The sequence below is a fragment of the Chaetodon auriga genome, chromosome 14, assembly GCF_051107435.1.
Source record: "Chaetodon auriga isolate fChaAug3 chromosome 14, fChaAug3.hap1, whole genome shotgun sequence".
NCBI lineage: Eukaryota > Metazoa > Chordata > Actinopteri > Chaetodontiformes > Chaetodontidae > Chaetodon > Chaetodon auriga.
Window position 1 is genome coordinate 24761287 of NC_135087.1, and position 12618 is coordinate 24773904.

The 12618-nt window shown below is 39.9% G+C and overlaps 1 protein-coding gene across 2 annotated transcripts in view; it reads right to left on the reverse strand.

The window, feature by feature from the left end:
- The window catches only part of gphna (gephyrin a), a 46237-nt gene that overhangs the window by 2731 nt on the left and 30888 nt on the right, over nucleotides 1-12618 (reverse strand). For both annotated transcript variants that reach the window (XM_076749395.1, XM_076749396.1), the window contains 4 exons: nucleotides 12476-12540; nucleotides 6364-6467; nucleotides 4401-4497; nucleotides 3907-4045 (listed from right to left, as the gene is read on the reverse strand). In XM_076749395.1, the coding sequence (XP_076605510.1) occupies nucleotides 3912-4045; nucleotides 4401-4497; nucleotides 6364-6467; nucleotides 12476-12540 (400 nt within the window). In that variant the 3' untranslated portion in view covers nucleotides 3907-3911. The remainder of the gene's footprint in view (nucleotides 1-3906; nucleotides 4046-4400; nucleotides 4498-6363; nucleotides 6468-12475; nucleotides 12541-12618) is intronic.

Genomic DNA, 12618 nt, shown 5'->3' on the forward strand with positions numbered 1-12618 from the left:
AATGGTCTTGGAGAGAATCTTTGTTCAGAGTTAAAAGGATGCTATTAAACAATAGTATCTGATTTAGATATACTTTGTCAGTGTTGTTTCTACATTCATTCTGTGTTTTTAGATTTTAATATCCTTTTTTTTGGCTCAATTGACAGCCATATTTATTGTTCATCACAGAGTTTCAGATCTGTATTCGTCCCTTTGTGACAATGAAATGTATGCTGTGATCAAGAGTGCCAGTTCCAAGTAAAGCAGCCTCCATATCGTCTGACATACTGGCAATGTCATCTACCTACCTGTCTATCAGCAAAGCCCTCCATCTGATCCAAAAAAAACATAGGAATTTGCATTTGCCATATCTTCCATTGCGGCTCACAAGATTTCATTAAGATCTGCATGGGGTGTAACATTATTAATAAATGAAAGTACATTCAAATAAATACATAAAATTCTAAATAGATAAATGAATGTGTAAATTAATGAATAAGTAAATAAATAAATATACAAATGAATACAAAAATAAATTCACAAATAAAGTGTATTTGTAAGTATTTAACCTCCTTTGGACTGTTCCACATTTTGCAGTGTTGCAGCCTGGAATTCAAATTGATTTTACTGGACTCTTAACCATTTGATTAACACAACATGGTGCTTCAAAGGTGCAAAATAGCTTTTGTTATGACACAAATAATAATCAAGACAACAAAGCAGCCATCTGTTGCATGCACAAGTATTTACACCTCTGAGTCAATACTGGGTGGAACCACCTTTCTCTGCAATTAGCAGCAAATGTTTTTTGGGTGTGAGTTTTTGTCTCTCCCAGCTTTGCATGTCTAAAGACTGCAATTTTGGCCCTTTCTTCTTGGCAAGATAGGCTGAAGTTCAGTCAGATTAGATGAATACCATCTGTGAACAGCAATATTCAAGTCTTGCCACAGATTCTCAATAGGAGGTGCCATTCTAAGACATTAACATTCTTTCTTAAAACCATTTCAGTGTCTCTCTGGCTGGATGCTTGGAATCATTGTCTTGCTGGAAGGTGAACCATGGCCCAGTCCCAAGTCTCTTGCAGACTGAAATTGATTTTCTTCAAGAATTGCTTTGTATTTGGCTACATCCATCTTGCTCTCAGTCCTGATCAGTTTCTAGTACCCAACAAAAAGCATCCCCACGGCATGATGCTGCCGCCATGTTTCTCTGTGGACATGGTGTGCACAGACTGGTGTGCAGTGTAGCATAATGTTTTGCACAGGGCCAAAAAGTAACATTTTGGTCTCATCTGACAAGAGTGCCTTCTTTCATATGTTTGCTTTGTCTCCTACATGGCTTGTGGAAATCTCCAAAAGTGATTTCTTATGGCTTTCTTTCAGCAATGGCTTTCTTCTTGCATGACTAGTCATTGTTATTCTCCCACTGATTAACACTCTTCTTGCCCAGCCGGCCTTCTCTTGGTAGATCTGCTGTTGTGCTGTTTCTAATTATGGATTTAATGGAGCTCTATGAGATATTCAAAGCTCTGGATATTTTTTTTTTATAACCAAATCTTGCTTTGAACTTTTCCACAACTTTATCCCTGACCTGTTTGATGAACTCCTTGGTCTTCATGACGTTGTTTGTTTGGTAATGTTCTTTTGCATTTATATTGAAGTTAAACTGCACACAGATGGACTCTAACTAATTATGTGATTCCTGCAGGCAACTGGTTGTATCTGATCTTAGGGGTTTCCCAGCAAAGGGGGTTGGATACATATGCACTCAAAACTTTTCAGATATCTATTTTTAAATAATTTTGAAAACCACATTATACAGTTGAAGTTAGAAGTTTATATAGACTTTGGTTTAAGTTATTGAAACTCATTTTTTAAGCACTCCATGTATTTCACGTTAACAAAATCTAGTTTTGGCAAGTCAGAAAGGACTTGTGGAATTCTTCCAACAACTGTTTACAGACAGGTTATTTCACTTACAATTCACTATAACAGAATTCCAGTGTGTTCGAAATTTAGATACACGAAATTGACAGTGCCTCTAAACAACTTGGAAATTTTCAGAAAATGATGTCATGGCTGTAGAAGCTTCTAACTGACAACACTGAAGTCAAATGGCGTCATGACAAGGAAAATTATTTAGATATAATGAAGCAACATCTCAAAGCATCAGTCAAGAAGTTAAAGCATGTTCATAAATGGGTCCTCCAAATGGACAATGAACCCAAACCTGCTTCCAAAGTTGTGGCAAAAATAGCTTCAGGACAACAACGTCAAGGAATTTGAGTGGCCATCACAAAGCTCTGACTTCAGTCCAATAGAAACTTTGTGGACAGAACTGAAAAAGCATGTGCGTGCAAGGAGGCCTACAAACCTGACTGTTCTGTAAGGAGAAATGGGCCAAAATCACAGCAACTTATTGTGACAAACATGTGGAAGGCTTGCTGAAATGTTGAAAACACTGAAAAGTAAACAATTTAAAGGCAATGCGCCTGATTATTAACTCCATGCATGTAAATTTCTGACTGTCTGGGAATATGATGAAAAAAAGAAAAGCTGAAATAAGTAATTCTCCCTGCTATTATTCTAACATTTCACATTCATAAAATAAAATAGTGACCCTAACTGACCTAAGATGGGAAATGGTTCCTAGGTTCCTCTGTACATCTCTGACATCCACTGTATTCGCCCCCACTTCAAAATGAATTTATGTTGGTGCATTACATACAACCCCAATAACATCCATCTGAATTTTCGGTTGCAACATGACAAAATGTAGAAATGTGGAGAATATTCAATTTCTTATTACATTTCTCATTTATATATGGTGACAATTAAGCATTAAATTGCATATTTATTTTGGCATTTTAAGTATGAATTTATTTAACATTTATTTAGGTATTTTTTATGTATTGATATATTTGGTTTTGGTCCTTAAAATTCTTCTGTGTAAACTGTAAAATATAGAAGGGATAATACCCAACAATGTGGTCCCCATGCCATTCATTAATTACTGATTACTGATTATACAATGGTCACTTGCCAAAGAAAAAAAAAGACTATTAATTTATATTTTCATGCATTTTGCAATCAAGATATGAAATTTTTCATGAGCCATAACTCAGTTTCGATGGTAATATCTCAGGGTGTGACTAATAGCTTGAACAGGCATTACCATCCCATAAGGTTCTTGTGCAATGGAAACATTGTTCACTACTCCAGCAAATAAGAATGAACTTCAGAGACGACTTGGCATTGGGATTTCTAGGCCACTCAGCTCATAAAACCGTTTTGCTCAGCTATGAGCTGGAAAGCTAATGTTATGCTAGCAAGATTCAAAGTCAATAACATTGCATACGGCTGACAAACAGTAAATATAATTTGACAGTATGTTTATCAGCAACACTAGCTAGCTATGCAGCCATTGTCATTGTCCCCCAAAACAATATCAAGATTTTTACCGAGAAATGATACACTAAGTATGCCGTCTGTTAGCCGCAGCCTGAGTTGAAAAGCGAATGGAACGTGAGATGATCACTTAAGTATCGTTAAGTTCAGAGGGGCGGTGTACTGCAGCTTGTGTGTACAGTCACCATCCTGTGGTGTTCAAAGGATGAGGAACTGAATGACTACACTCAGTGTTGGGTCCAATTGGTGGAGGCTGGTATCTTAAGTGGTTTTACTTTAAGTATGCCTTTAAACACTGCATTGCTGTTTTTGAATCTGGTGTCAGTCATGACACTGAATTCAGATAAATGATGGTTAATACCAGGCCTCGGGCACGCAACCCTGTATTATTTTCAGGAATTATATGGAATTAATGGACACCCTGCCACAAATCAGTATCAGGTAGTCGCCCAGACCCTGATGTAAATGCATGTACTTGCCTTCCGTGAACCTGAATAAAATAGATGAGAATATAACATGCCTGCATCATAGCCGTCCGATGACCATGACATCCACAACCTCTCCCTTGTGCAGTTCCACATACTGCTCTGTTTTAGGAGGTAACATCAGCAGACCGTTGGCGCTACGCATTGACATTAGTCTGCTGGAGACCTGGTTGCCTGGAGATGGACAGACAGAGAGTGTTTATGTGTGAGCAGTGTTTACCCTAGTTTACAAATGAATATACAGTGTAAGTAATATAACTGTTGCACATGTGTAATTTCCACTCCTATTTATTAAGCACCAACTAACTGTTTGGTTGCTCCACCAGTAATTAAGGTGTCATGACTTTTCAAAACACCACCTCCCTATATATGCCAAATTTTATCATCTCTGCACACTATTCATTTTACAGTTCATGATTCATTTTCATCATTTTCATTTATTTTTCTGTGGTGGGTGTGGTGAAACTGTGGTCTTAATTCAAGGATAGCTCTATGCAGGGAAAACACCGCTGTGTGTATGTGTGTTTACCTGTGCTTTGTGCCCAGGGCAGTGGCTCCTGGTGATGCCAAGTAAGAATACAGCGGTGGTACTCTGGTCTGGGATCTAGCTTCACATCACAGGAAAGCTAAAATGCATTCACATAAAATATTATATATGGTTTTTATGTTGTCCAAACCACAAATGGTTTTAATTGTATAAAAACATTGTTGTATAGGTACACTGCTTTACACTGAAAGGAACAATTAGAATTTTCTAGGAAAAACAATTGTTCTATCTCATGCAGAATAAGATGAAAAGATCAATACCATTCTCATATCTGTACAATAAATATGAAGCAGTTATTGTAAGCTAAGCAAACTGACTGCTGGATCCATCAATCTGTATCTATTGGCAGAGGACTGCATCCATTCACACACAGACACCTGCAGAAGTTTCAGGCATCAAGTAACTGTTGAAGGATATGGGTGGCTGATTGGTTCTGAGATGCACTTTCTCAAACAGTGGATTTTTCATTTGGGCAAGTTTTCTGATACATTCTCCACTTTATTGTGGCCTCTCCACAGTGAGGTCCATGGGAGCTCTTAAGAATTCAGAGTCTTGCTTAAAGGCACATCAGCAAGGTGTTGATTGAACCAGTCATCAAATGAAGGACTGCCTCTACACTTATGCCGGGGCCAGACTACGCAATATTTTTGTCTTTGACGATGATTGCCACGTCAGATCTAACGTTCACAGCACCATTAACTCTTGCCATGTTTCGTCCTGGTGACTGGCAAGATTACACATATGACCCTGACCAATCACAAAACGTTTTCACAATTAAGTTCAGATGTCATTGGGGAGCCAAGTGAAGCAATGATCAATGAGACTGACCGCAGCGTTGTATGTGAAGCTGGCAGTCTTGTGCACCAAAAAAAAGAAAAGAAACAAAAAATGGCTGTGATACGCAATAACATTAAAAGCAATTGCAAGAGGCAGTGTAAACTTTGGCCCATTGCGCCATTATTTATACATGTAATGGGTGGCAACAATTAAGACAGGCACAACAAGTTTCACACACTGTGATTTTATTTCAATAGTTATATGCTGCTATTCTATGTTTATATACTTAGTTATATTTTAAGAATTGTTGGTATTCTGTGTTTTTATGCTTAGTTAGATTTTTTCAGAACATTCTTAGTTATATTCTTATCCTTATTCTTCTTTATTGTATATATTTTATGTGTATGTTTATGTTTAACCTGCTGCTGCAACAAAAAAAATTCCCAATTTGGATCAATAAAGTAAAGTCTAAGTCTAAGTCATTTATTCTACAAGGAACAGGCTTGGCTGTGTTGCCCGCATAAAACAGGCTACTTTAATGTTCAATCTGGAATTAGTAATGATAAGCATATTCCTGCAATTAGGATCAGGTATAATGTTATGACTGCATAGCCAACTACTCGCCAGGCTGATGAAGTGCTCCTGCCATTTCTTACCAACATGGTCATAGTACTCCCTCAGGGAAATGTCAAATAGGCATTGGTACTGTTGCCACAGCTTTACAAACTTTTCCTCTCTTTTGTTGTCCCATCTGACAGAAGCAACCTCAGCATTCCTTCTCCTCCTCCTCGCCATGGTTACCTGACTTTGCTCTGGAGAGAATACCTGATTGGTCAATGCTCAGGAGCATATGTCACACTAGTCAAGACAAAAAATTCTGACATGCTAGTCTATTCGTCAGGGTGTCGTAGGGTATTGCGAGGTGTCTCACATGCTGCACAATAGGTCATCTAGCATGTCGCTACACAGGTATAGATGTCCAATTGTAGTTCATGACCACTACGTTGTAATTGGTTGGTCACGGCAAAATCTTCTCAAAAGATCCCGTCTGATCCCGGCATTAGTAAACCACGACTGCTCCTTGTTATAGGTTATTTTATAGCTTATCAATTTAACTGAGTGGGTTAGTGATATTCTGTGTGTGCTTGTGTGTGTGAGTGTGTTTTACCCTAGCTTTAATAATTGTAGGTCTAGGGTCCAAAATGCCTTGCATCTTCCTCAGAGCAGGAATCACAAACAGGTTACATGTCACCACTGCAGACACCGGGTTACCTAAAAAACAACCATTGGTTATTGGGGTACCTACAGAAAGCCTGTCAACAATAATTACACAGTTAGATACTTCACTGATAATTGGCACAATCTGTAATACTGCATGCACAGTGTCTATTTTGTGTATGCACTAATGTCTCTCCTATGAGTTGCACTTGTTTTCTTCATTTGCATTAAACTTCTTCCAGTATGTGTCTGTGTATCAACTTCTCTTTGTACCAATGTGACCCAGACACACTACTTACTATTCATTTATCTTGATATTATAGTCCTAACACATCCACATTAGGCTTTGCTGCTATTTGTATAGTTCTGATTGGACTACAAATGAAGACATCCCAGACAATCCCACAATAGAACTGTGGCGAGATTTGAATTAATAACTGAATTTTAAAAATGTCATCAGGACAGTAACATATTTGTCCATCAATTATCAGATTGACAAGTACTAGCAGATTGGGTCAGTTTCATGTTTGTACGAGCAAAGCAATGTCATCTGCGCAACTCATTTGTGGAAGCAAAACAAATCAGATCTCAATAGAGATGCATTATAATTGCAGGAGCTATACGGACACACACTGCAGATACCAATTGAAACCAATTCCCCAAAATTTGGGATGCTGTGTAAAAAGTAAATAAAAAGAGAGTGCAATCACTTGCAAATGAACTATGTTGACTAACAATGGTTTTATGAAGAGTTTTATGAATCCCCTTCAAAATAAAAGCACAGGATTTTTTTTAAACATTTTTTTTGCCCAGGCAAAGGCCCATGACCCACTGAAAACGGTCAGTGAGCCACTTTTAGTTTGCGACCCACCAGTTGAGAATCACTGCTTTATACAATCATGTGTTCACAGTGTTGAAATTCACTCCATCCTTCCTTGTGAACAACTGAGCCTTTTGAGCATGCCTCTTTCATAAGACAAGACTTTATTAATCCCCCTTAGGGGAAATTAGGGTGTTACATGCAGCAGCAATAGAATTAGGAATACATAAGAAGACACAGCAGGGAATTAAAAAAAAAATAACTATATATGTGTACATTCTATACAAAATGGGGGAGGTTACTAAAAAATTGAAAATTGCACAAGGATTGAAAATTGCACATGAATTGAGAACATGTGGTTTTAGCATGGCGTTTTCCAGTTTTGCACAGTAGATAGAAAGATATCTAACACAGTACATAAAAAAATATGTATACGCATAGACTTCGCACAAAAAAGATAAAAAGATATGTAATATTGAAGAAAATATGTAATATTGCACAAGATATGGCATGGACGTAATAGTAAGGTGTTGAAACAAAAACAAACGGTAGTGCAAGACAGAACAAAACAGCAAGTATGTAAACACAGTGCTACATTAAACAATACTAGAGTTGTACAGTCTGATCACAGTTGGAATGAAGGACCTGTGGTAGTGTTCCTTCTTACAGAGTGGATATAGCAGTCTGCTGTATAGTGCTGCTTAGGGCCCTCACAGTCTCATGTAGGCAGTGGGATGGGTTATCAATGATCAATGTCAGCTTGGCTCACATCCTTCTTTCACCCACCTCCTTAGTGGTGTCTAGAGGGCAGTCCAGGACAGAGCCAACTCTCCTGACTATTTTTTTTTAGTCATTTTCTGTCCCTCTCGGAGCTTCCAATTCCCCAGCAGACCCTGTGTCTGGCATTTCCGTTCAGGTGGTTCAGTTCACACCCACTGACAGTTGGCGATGAACTCCCTGTATTCCATTTCATTCCCCTGTGATACACATCCAGCGGTGGCTGTATCATCTGAGAACTTCTGGGTGTGACAGCTGTTGTGTTCTGATGTGTTGTGTTGTGTTGTGTTGTGTCTGAAGTCCAATGCGTAAAGTGTGAAGAAAAAAGGAGAAAACACTGTACCCTGCAGAGCCCCCATGCTGCAAACTACCACACTGGACACGCAGTTGTGAAGCCTCACATACTGGGGTCTGTTAGTGATGGAATTGATGATCCACACAGCCAGGTAGCAGTTTACTCCAGCTCCTTCCATCTTCCCCCTGAGCAGTGATGGTTGGATTGGGTTTCCAGGTGGGAGAGAAATCATTTGAGCAGGTAGATGACTGCGTCATCCACACCAATGCCTGGTTGATACTGTAATGGGAATTCTTGTTATTCATCTTCTCTGTACTTAATCATAAGTATTCACTGTCTTTAAGCCAAATGAACAACCATATCATATGATTAGGTGCGTGCGTATGTCATAATCTGCTGACCATGTAACCACGTACAGTATGTTATTATGCACTGATTAAGTGAACCTTGTGTCCTGATTGTACAACACATTATGACGTGCCTATTGTGCTGACATTGTTCTGATGATAGAACAAAGTCATCCTGTCTACAAAGATAATATATTGTATATAATCTTTCAACTTCTCTTGCTCCGGGCTCTTTCTTGTCATCTCACACTTGAGACAACAAGAAGGGAGTCCGTCTGCAGGCGTCAGAATAAACTCACAGAAAGACAACGAACGACTCTGTGCTTTTTAGTACAAAATTGCCAGAACAATACGCAGGGGGTCCAGCTCACTGCTCACCAGGTGATGGAGGTGTTTCAATATGATCCTCTCCAAAGTCTTCATCAGGTGAGAAGTTCAGGCTAGTGGTGTGAGTGGTGTAAGTGGTGTGAAGAGGGTGCTGCTGATGTCAGGTCTGGACTCTGGTAGGTGGGGGGAGGAATGGGGGTAGGTTCAGTTCATTTGCCCATTCCTGGTGACCAGATTCAGGGCGCCTCCCGCGGTCACTGCAGTGGTCTAAGATGGTTTTCAGGCCTCTCCAAACCTATCTGCCATTGCTCCCCTGTAGGAGCTCCTCCAGCTTCCTACTATAGCTGTCATTTCCTCTCCGTATCTCCTTTTTCAGTTCCCTCTGCACCCTCCTCAGGTCATCTTTGTCCCCTGATCCAAAGACCCTCCTCAATAGGGCTTTCAATTTCCAGGGACACCCAGGGTTTGTTGTTCGGGAACACTGTACCTTCCTGGTAGGCACAGTGTTTTACACACAGAAGTTGATGTAGTCTGTGATACAGGTTGTCAAACTGTCAATGGCCTCCCCGCGTGAACTGCACAACACTTCCCAGTCAGTGGTTTCAAAGCAGTCCTTCAGTGCCATGATGGACTCTGACCATCTTCTCACATACCTGATGGTTGGTGGTTGTTTATTCACCAAAGGTATGTACACTGTATGCTCAGAGCAGATGAATCAGGTTGTGTTCGGAACAGCCCAGTGGGGGAAGGAGGGAGGAACTGTAAACATCCGTTGCATCCAGTAAGTCCAGTGTTCTATTGTCTCTGGTGTGGCATTTAACATACTGGGTGAAGGTGGGGAGACTGGAGGACAGGGAAGCATGATTGAAGTCTCCAGAGATGAGGAGGAGGGCCTGGGGGTGGGATGTCTTCAGCTGTGAAACTACAGCATGTAGGAGCTCGCATGCGGCTGCAGCATGGGGGATGTATACAGTCGGTTAGAAAATAATCAGGACCTCTTTCTTCCCAACAGGATAAAAGGGGATCTATCAGTCAAAGGAAAGTTATGGGTCATTTTCGGTTGAGTTTCAGGACCGAATTTCTCTAGGTGCAGGGATTTGTGGTTGGCTGGCCCCTCTCTCAGGGCTACAACCTGAGCAGGGAGGGCCCAGTCTCTCCATTTCCTTTAAAGGTACAATGTGTAAGAACTGGCCACCTGTTGAAGGTTATTGCAATTAGGAAGCAGCATATAGCACAGCATAACTGCAAGCTACTGCTCATTGTATTTTTCACTGTAGCTACTAGCTGTCATTAGCTCAGTTAGTCATGCAACTAGTGGCCCTATTAGCTGACTGGAGCCTGCTCTGACCAGAGTTGAGCTATACTATCAGTATAACTCCTCTTGGGGTACAAAGTGGCTGGGACTAGCTGGTTACCATGCTAATTTCAATAGATATCTCTAAGACACAATACATAGACGTCTTTGACATAACCTCAGAACTGTAACTTTTTCACATTCAGTTGATAATGTTACTTCATTTTTTGAATGTTTTAAACTAAAATTCTGGTCATACCTTTCACATTGGCAATACAAGTACAGTGCTAAACTGGAGCAGAGACCAATACTTCAAATCTACTAAGTCCACAGGACACACTATGTCATAGGATTCCTTTACATTACCATAACAACATTACTCAAATCTAGCACTAAAAATAGTGAATCTACAACACCGTTTTATACAGCACAACACTAAAAGAATGCTGTGCTAGACAAAGAAAGACAGTGGTTTCTATAGGGGCTTTTTAAACCAATATTTTATAGATACATATTCAATATCTTACATTTTGTCAAATTGTAAGACACTACTGTATACTGAACACTTAATTGTTAGCAGGATCTTTTTATTATTTACCAAAGTATGAGTTAGTCCTAACAAAAACAATGTCAGCTGCTTCACTATAGAGCAGGGGTTTTCAAACTCTGAGGTGTGGATGGAGAGACATGAGGTGAAGACACTGTATAGGATAAAAAGGGCAGGACAGGTGCATGCAGGCGTTCTGAAATCTGGGATCTTAGCGACTTTAGTTTTAACCCACAGATTAGCTTGGCTATCCAACATGGTCAACAGCTGCAACTGCAGCAGTAGCTGTAACACACAGCTCATGGAGGCAAATTAAAAAATGAAGAGAGTTTTGATACCAAAAGAACTGCAGCCTGAAACTACAGGAGCGAAACTAAAACATATGGAAATACTGACAAAAGACAGTTGTAGCTGGTCTACCTCAAGTAACTCACCACAGCCTCAGAGTGTGATCTGTAAACAAGCACTAGCTATGAATAGAATGCGACCCACAAAACTTGGGCATCACTTTGAAATTAAGCATGTCGAGTTAGCACGCAAACTAATAGATCTGTGCAAATGGAGAATGAATGGTGGTTTGAGAGAGGAGAGTGAAAAAATTCAGCAGGGTGAACCTGAAGGCAATGAGGCCTCAAACCAAGCTGCACTGTGCATTACCAAGGTAGTGAAGGTCCATTCCATGGGGGAAACATTCATAAAGTAATTGATAAGGGAAGGTTAAAAATATAACAAAAATGGAAAAAGTGCGTGTTGGTGTGTTTATGTGTGTCAGACCTTGAAAAGTCCTGCTACTGAGGTATCAGAGTTTCACTCACAATGCTGCATATGTCCCACAGAGAGTAAAGAGTAACATACACAGGCAATGTATGACATCACAACAGCTGCACTAATTGTTTTCTATGCAAGCCCACGTAAAAGCAGCATCTCAGCAAGTCAGGTTACACCACTGTGATATTTCTGTGATACTGATATACATCCGTGATACTGCGATGTTCGGTCAGCATGAAACAACATCCCAGAAAAGCTGCAATTGATTAAATTTGATCCATGGATGTGTGCATCCAGGCTGCTGTATGGCTTCTTCTGCTTGAAAAGCACAGGCACTGTGTGCAATGGATATCTAATGCAGCTACACGATGCAGTGCTAGATTGGTGCATGTTTCTCCTAAGTCATAATATGTTGAAAAGATTACATAAGATGTTTTTTGAGCTGTATATCATCTAAAATATATGAACTGACAGGACTGGGCATGAATTTATTTGTATACTCGCAATTGATCAGGAGATACAGGGTCCAAGGCAAAATGGGAAGCACCTTCTTTAAAGGCAGAGTGAGACAGGTTTTAAATATAGGCCAGGCCTGAGACTTTTTGAATAAAATAAGATAAGAAGTCATTATACTTGTAATGCAGTCCATAACTCCTTTTCCAGTGTGCCTACTGTTGTGGTGCTGAGGTGAAGGTTACATATAACAAATGCAACACGACTTCCGATGAATAATCTTGTATGTGTCGGGCCAAAGAAACACTGGATAGACCATTAGAGTAAAGCAATGGGGGGTCAGAGATGGTCCAGGTGACTAGACAGCAAAAAGATACACAGTTACTGACACCCAAACAACACACACTCAGTTACCTCAGGCATAAATATATTACCTGGCAGAGCAAAGATGAGTTTCCGTGTTCCATCAATGTCAACTGTGGCAAAGGTAGTAGGAAGACTGAGAAACAGAAACACACAAGCACAAATTTTTCCTCTACATGCCATAATAGCGTCAGAGGTAGGAGCAGCATCAGCA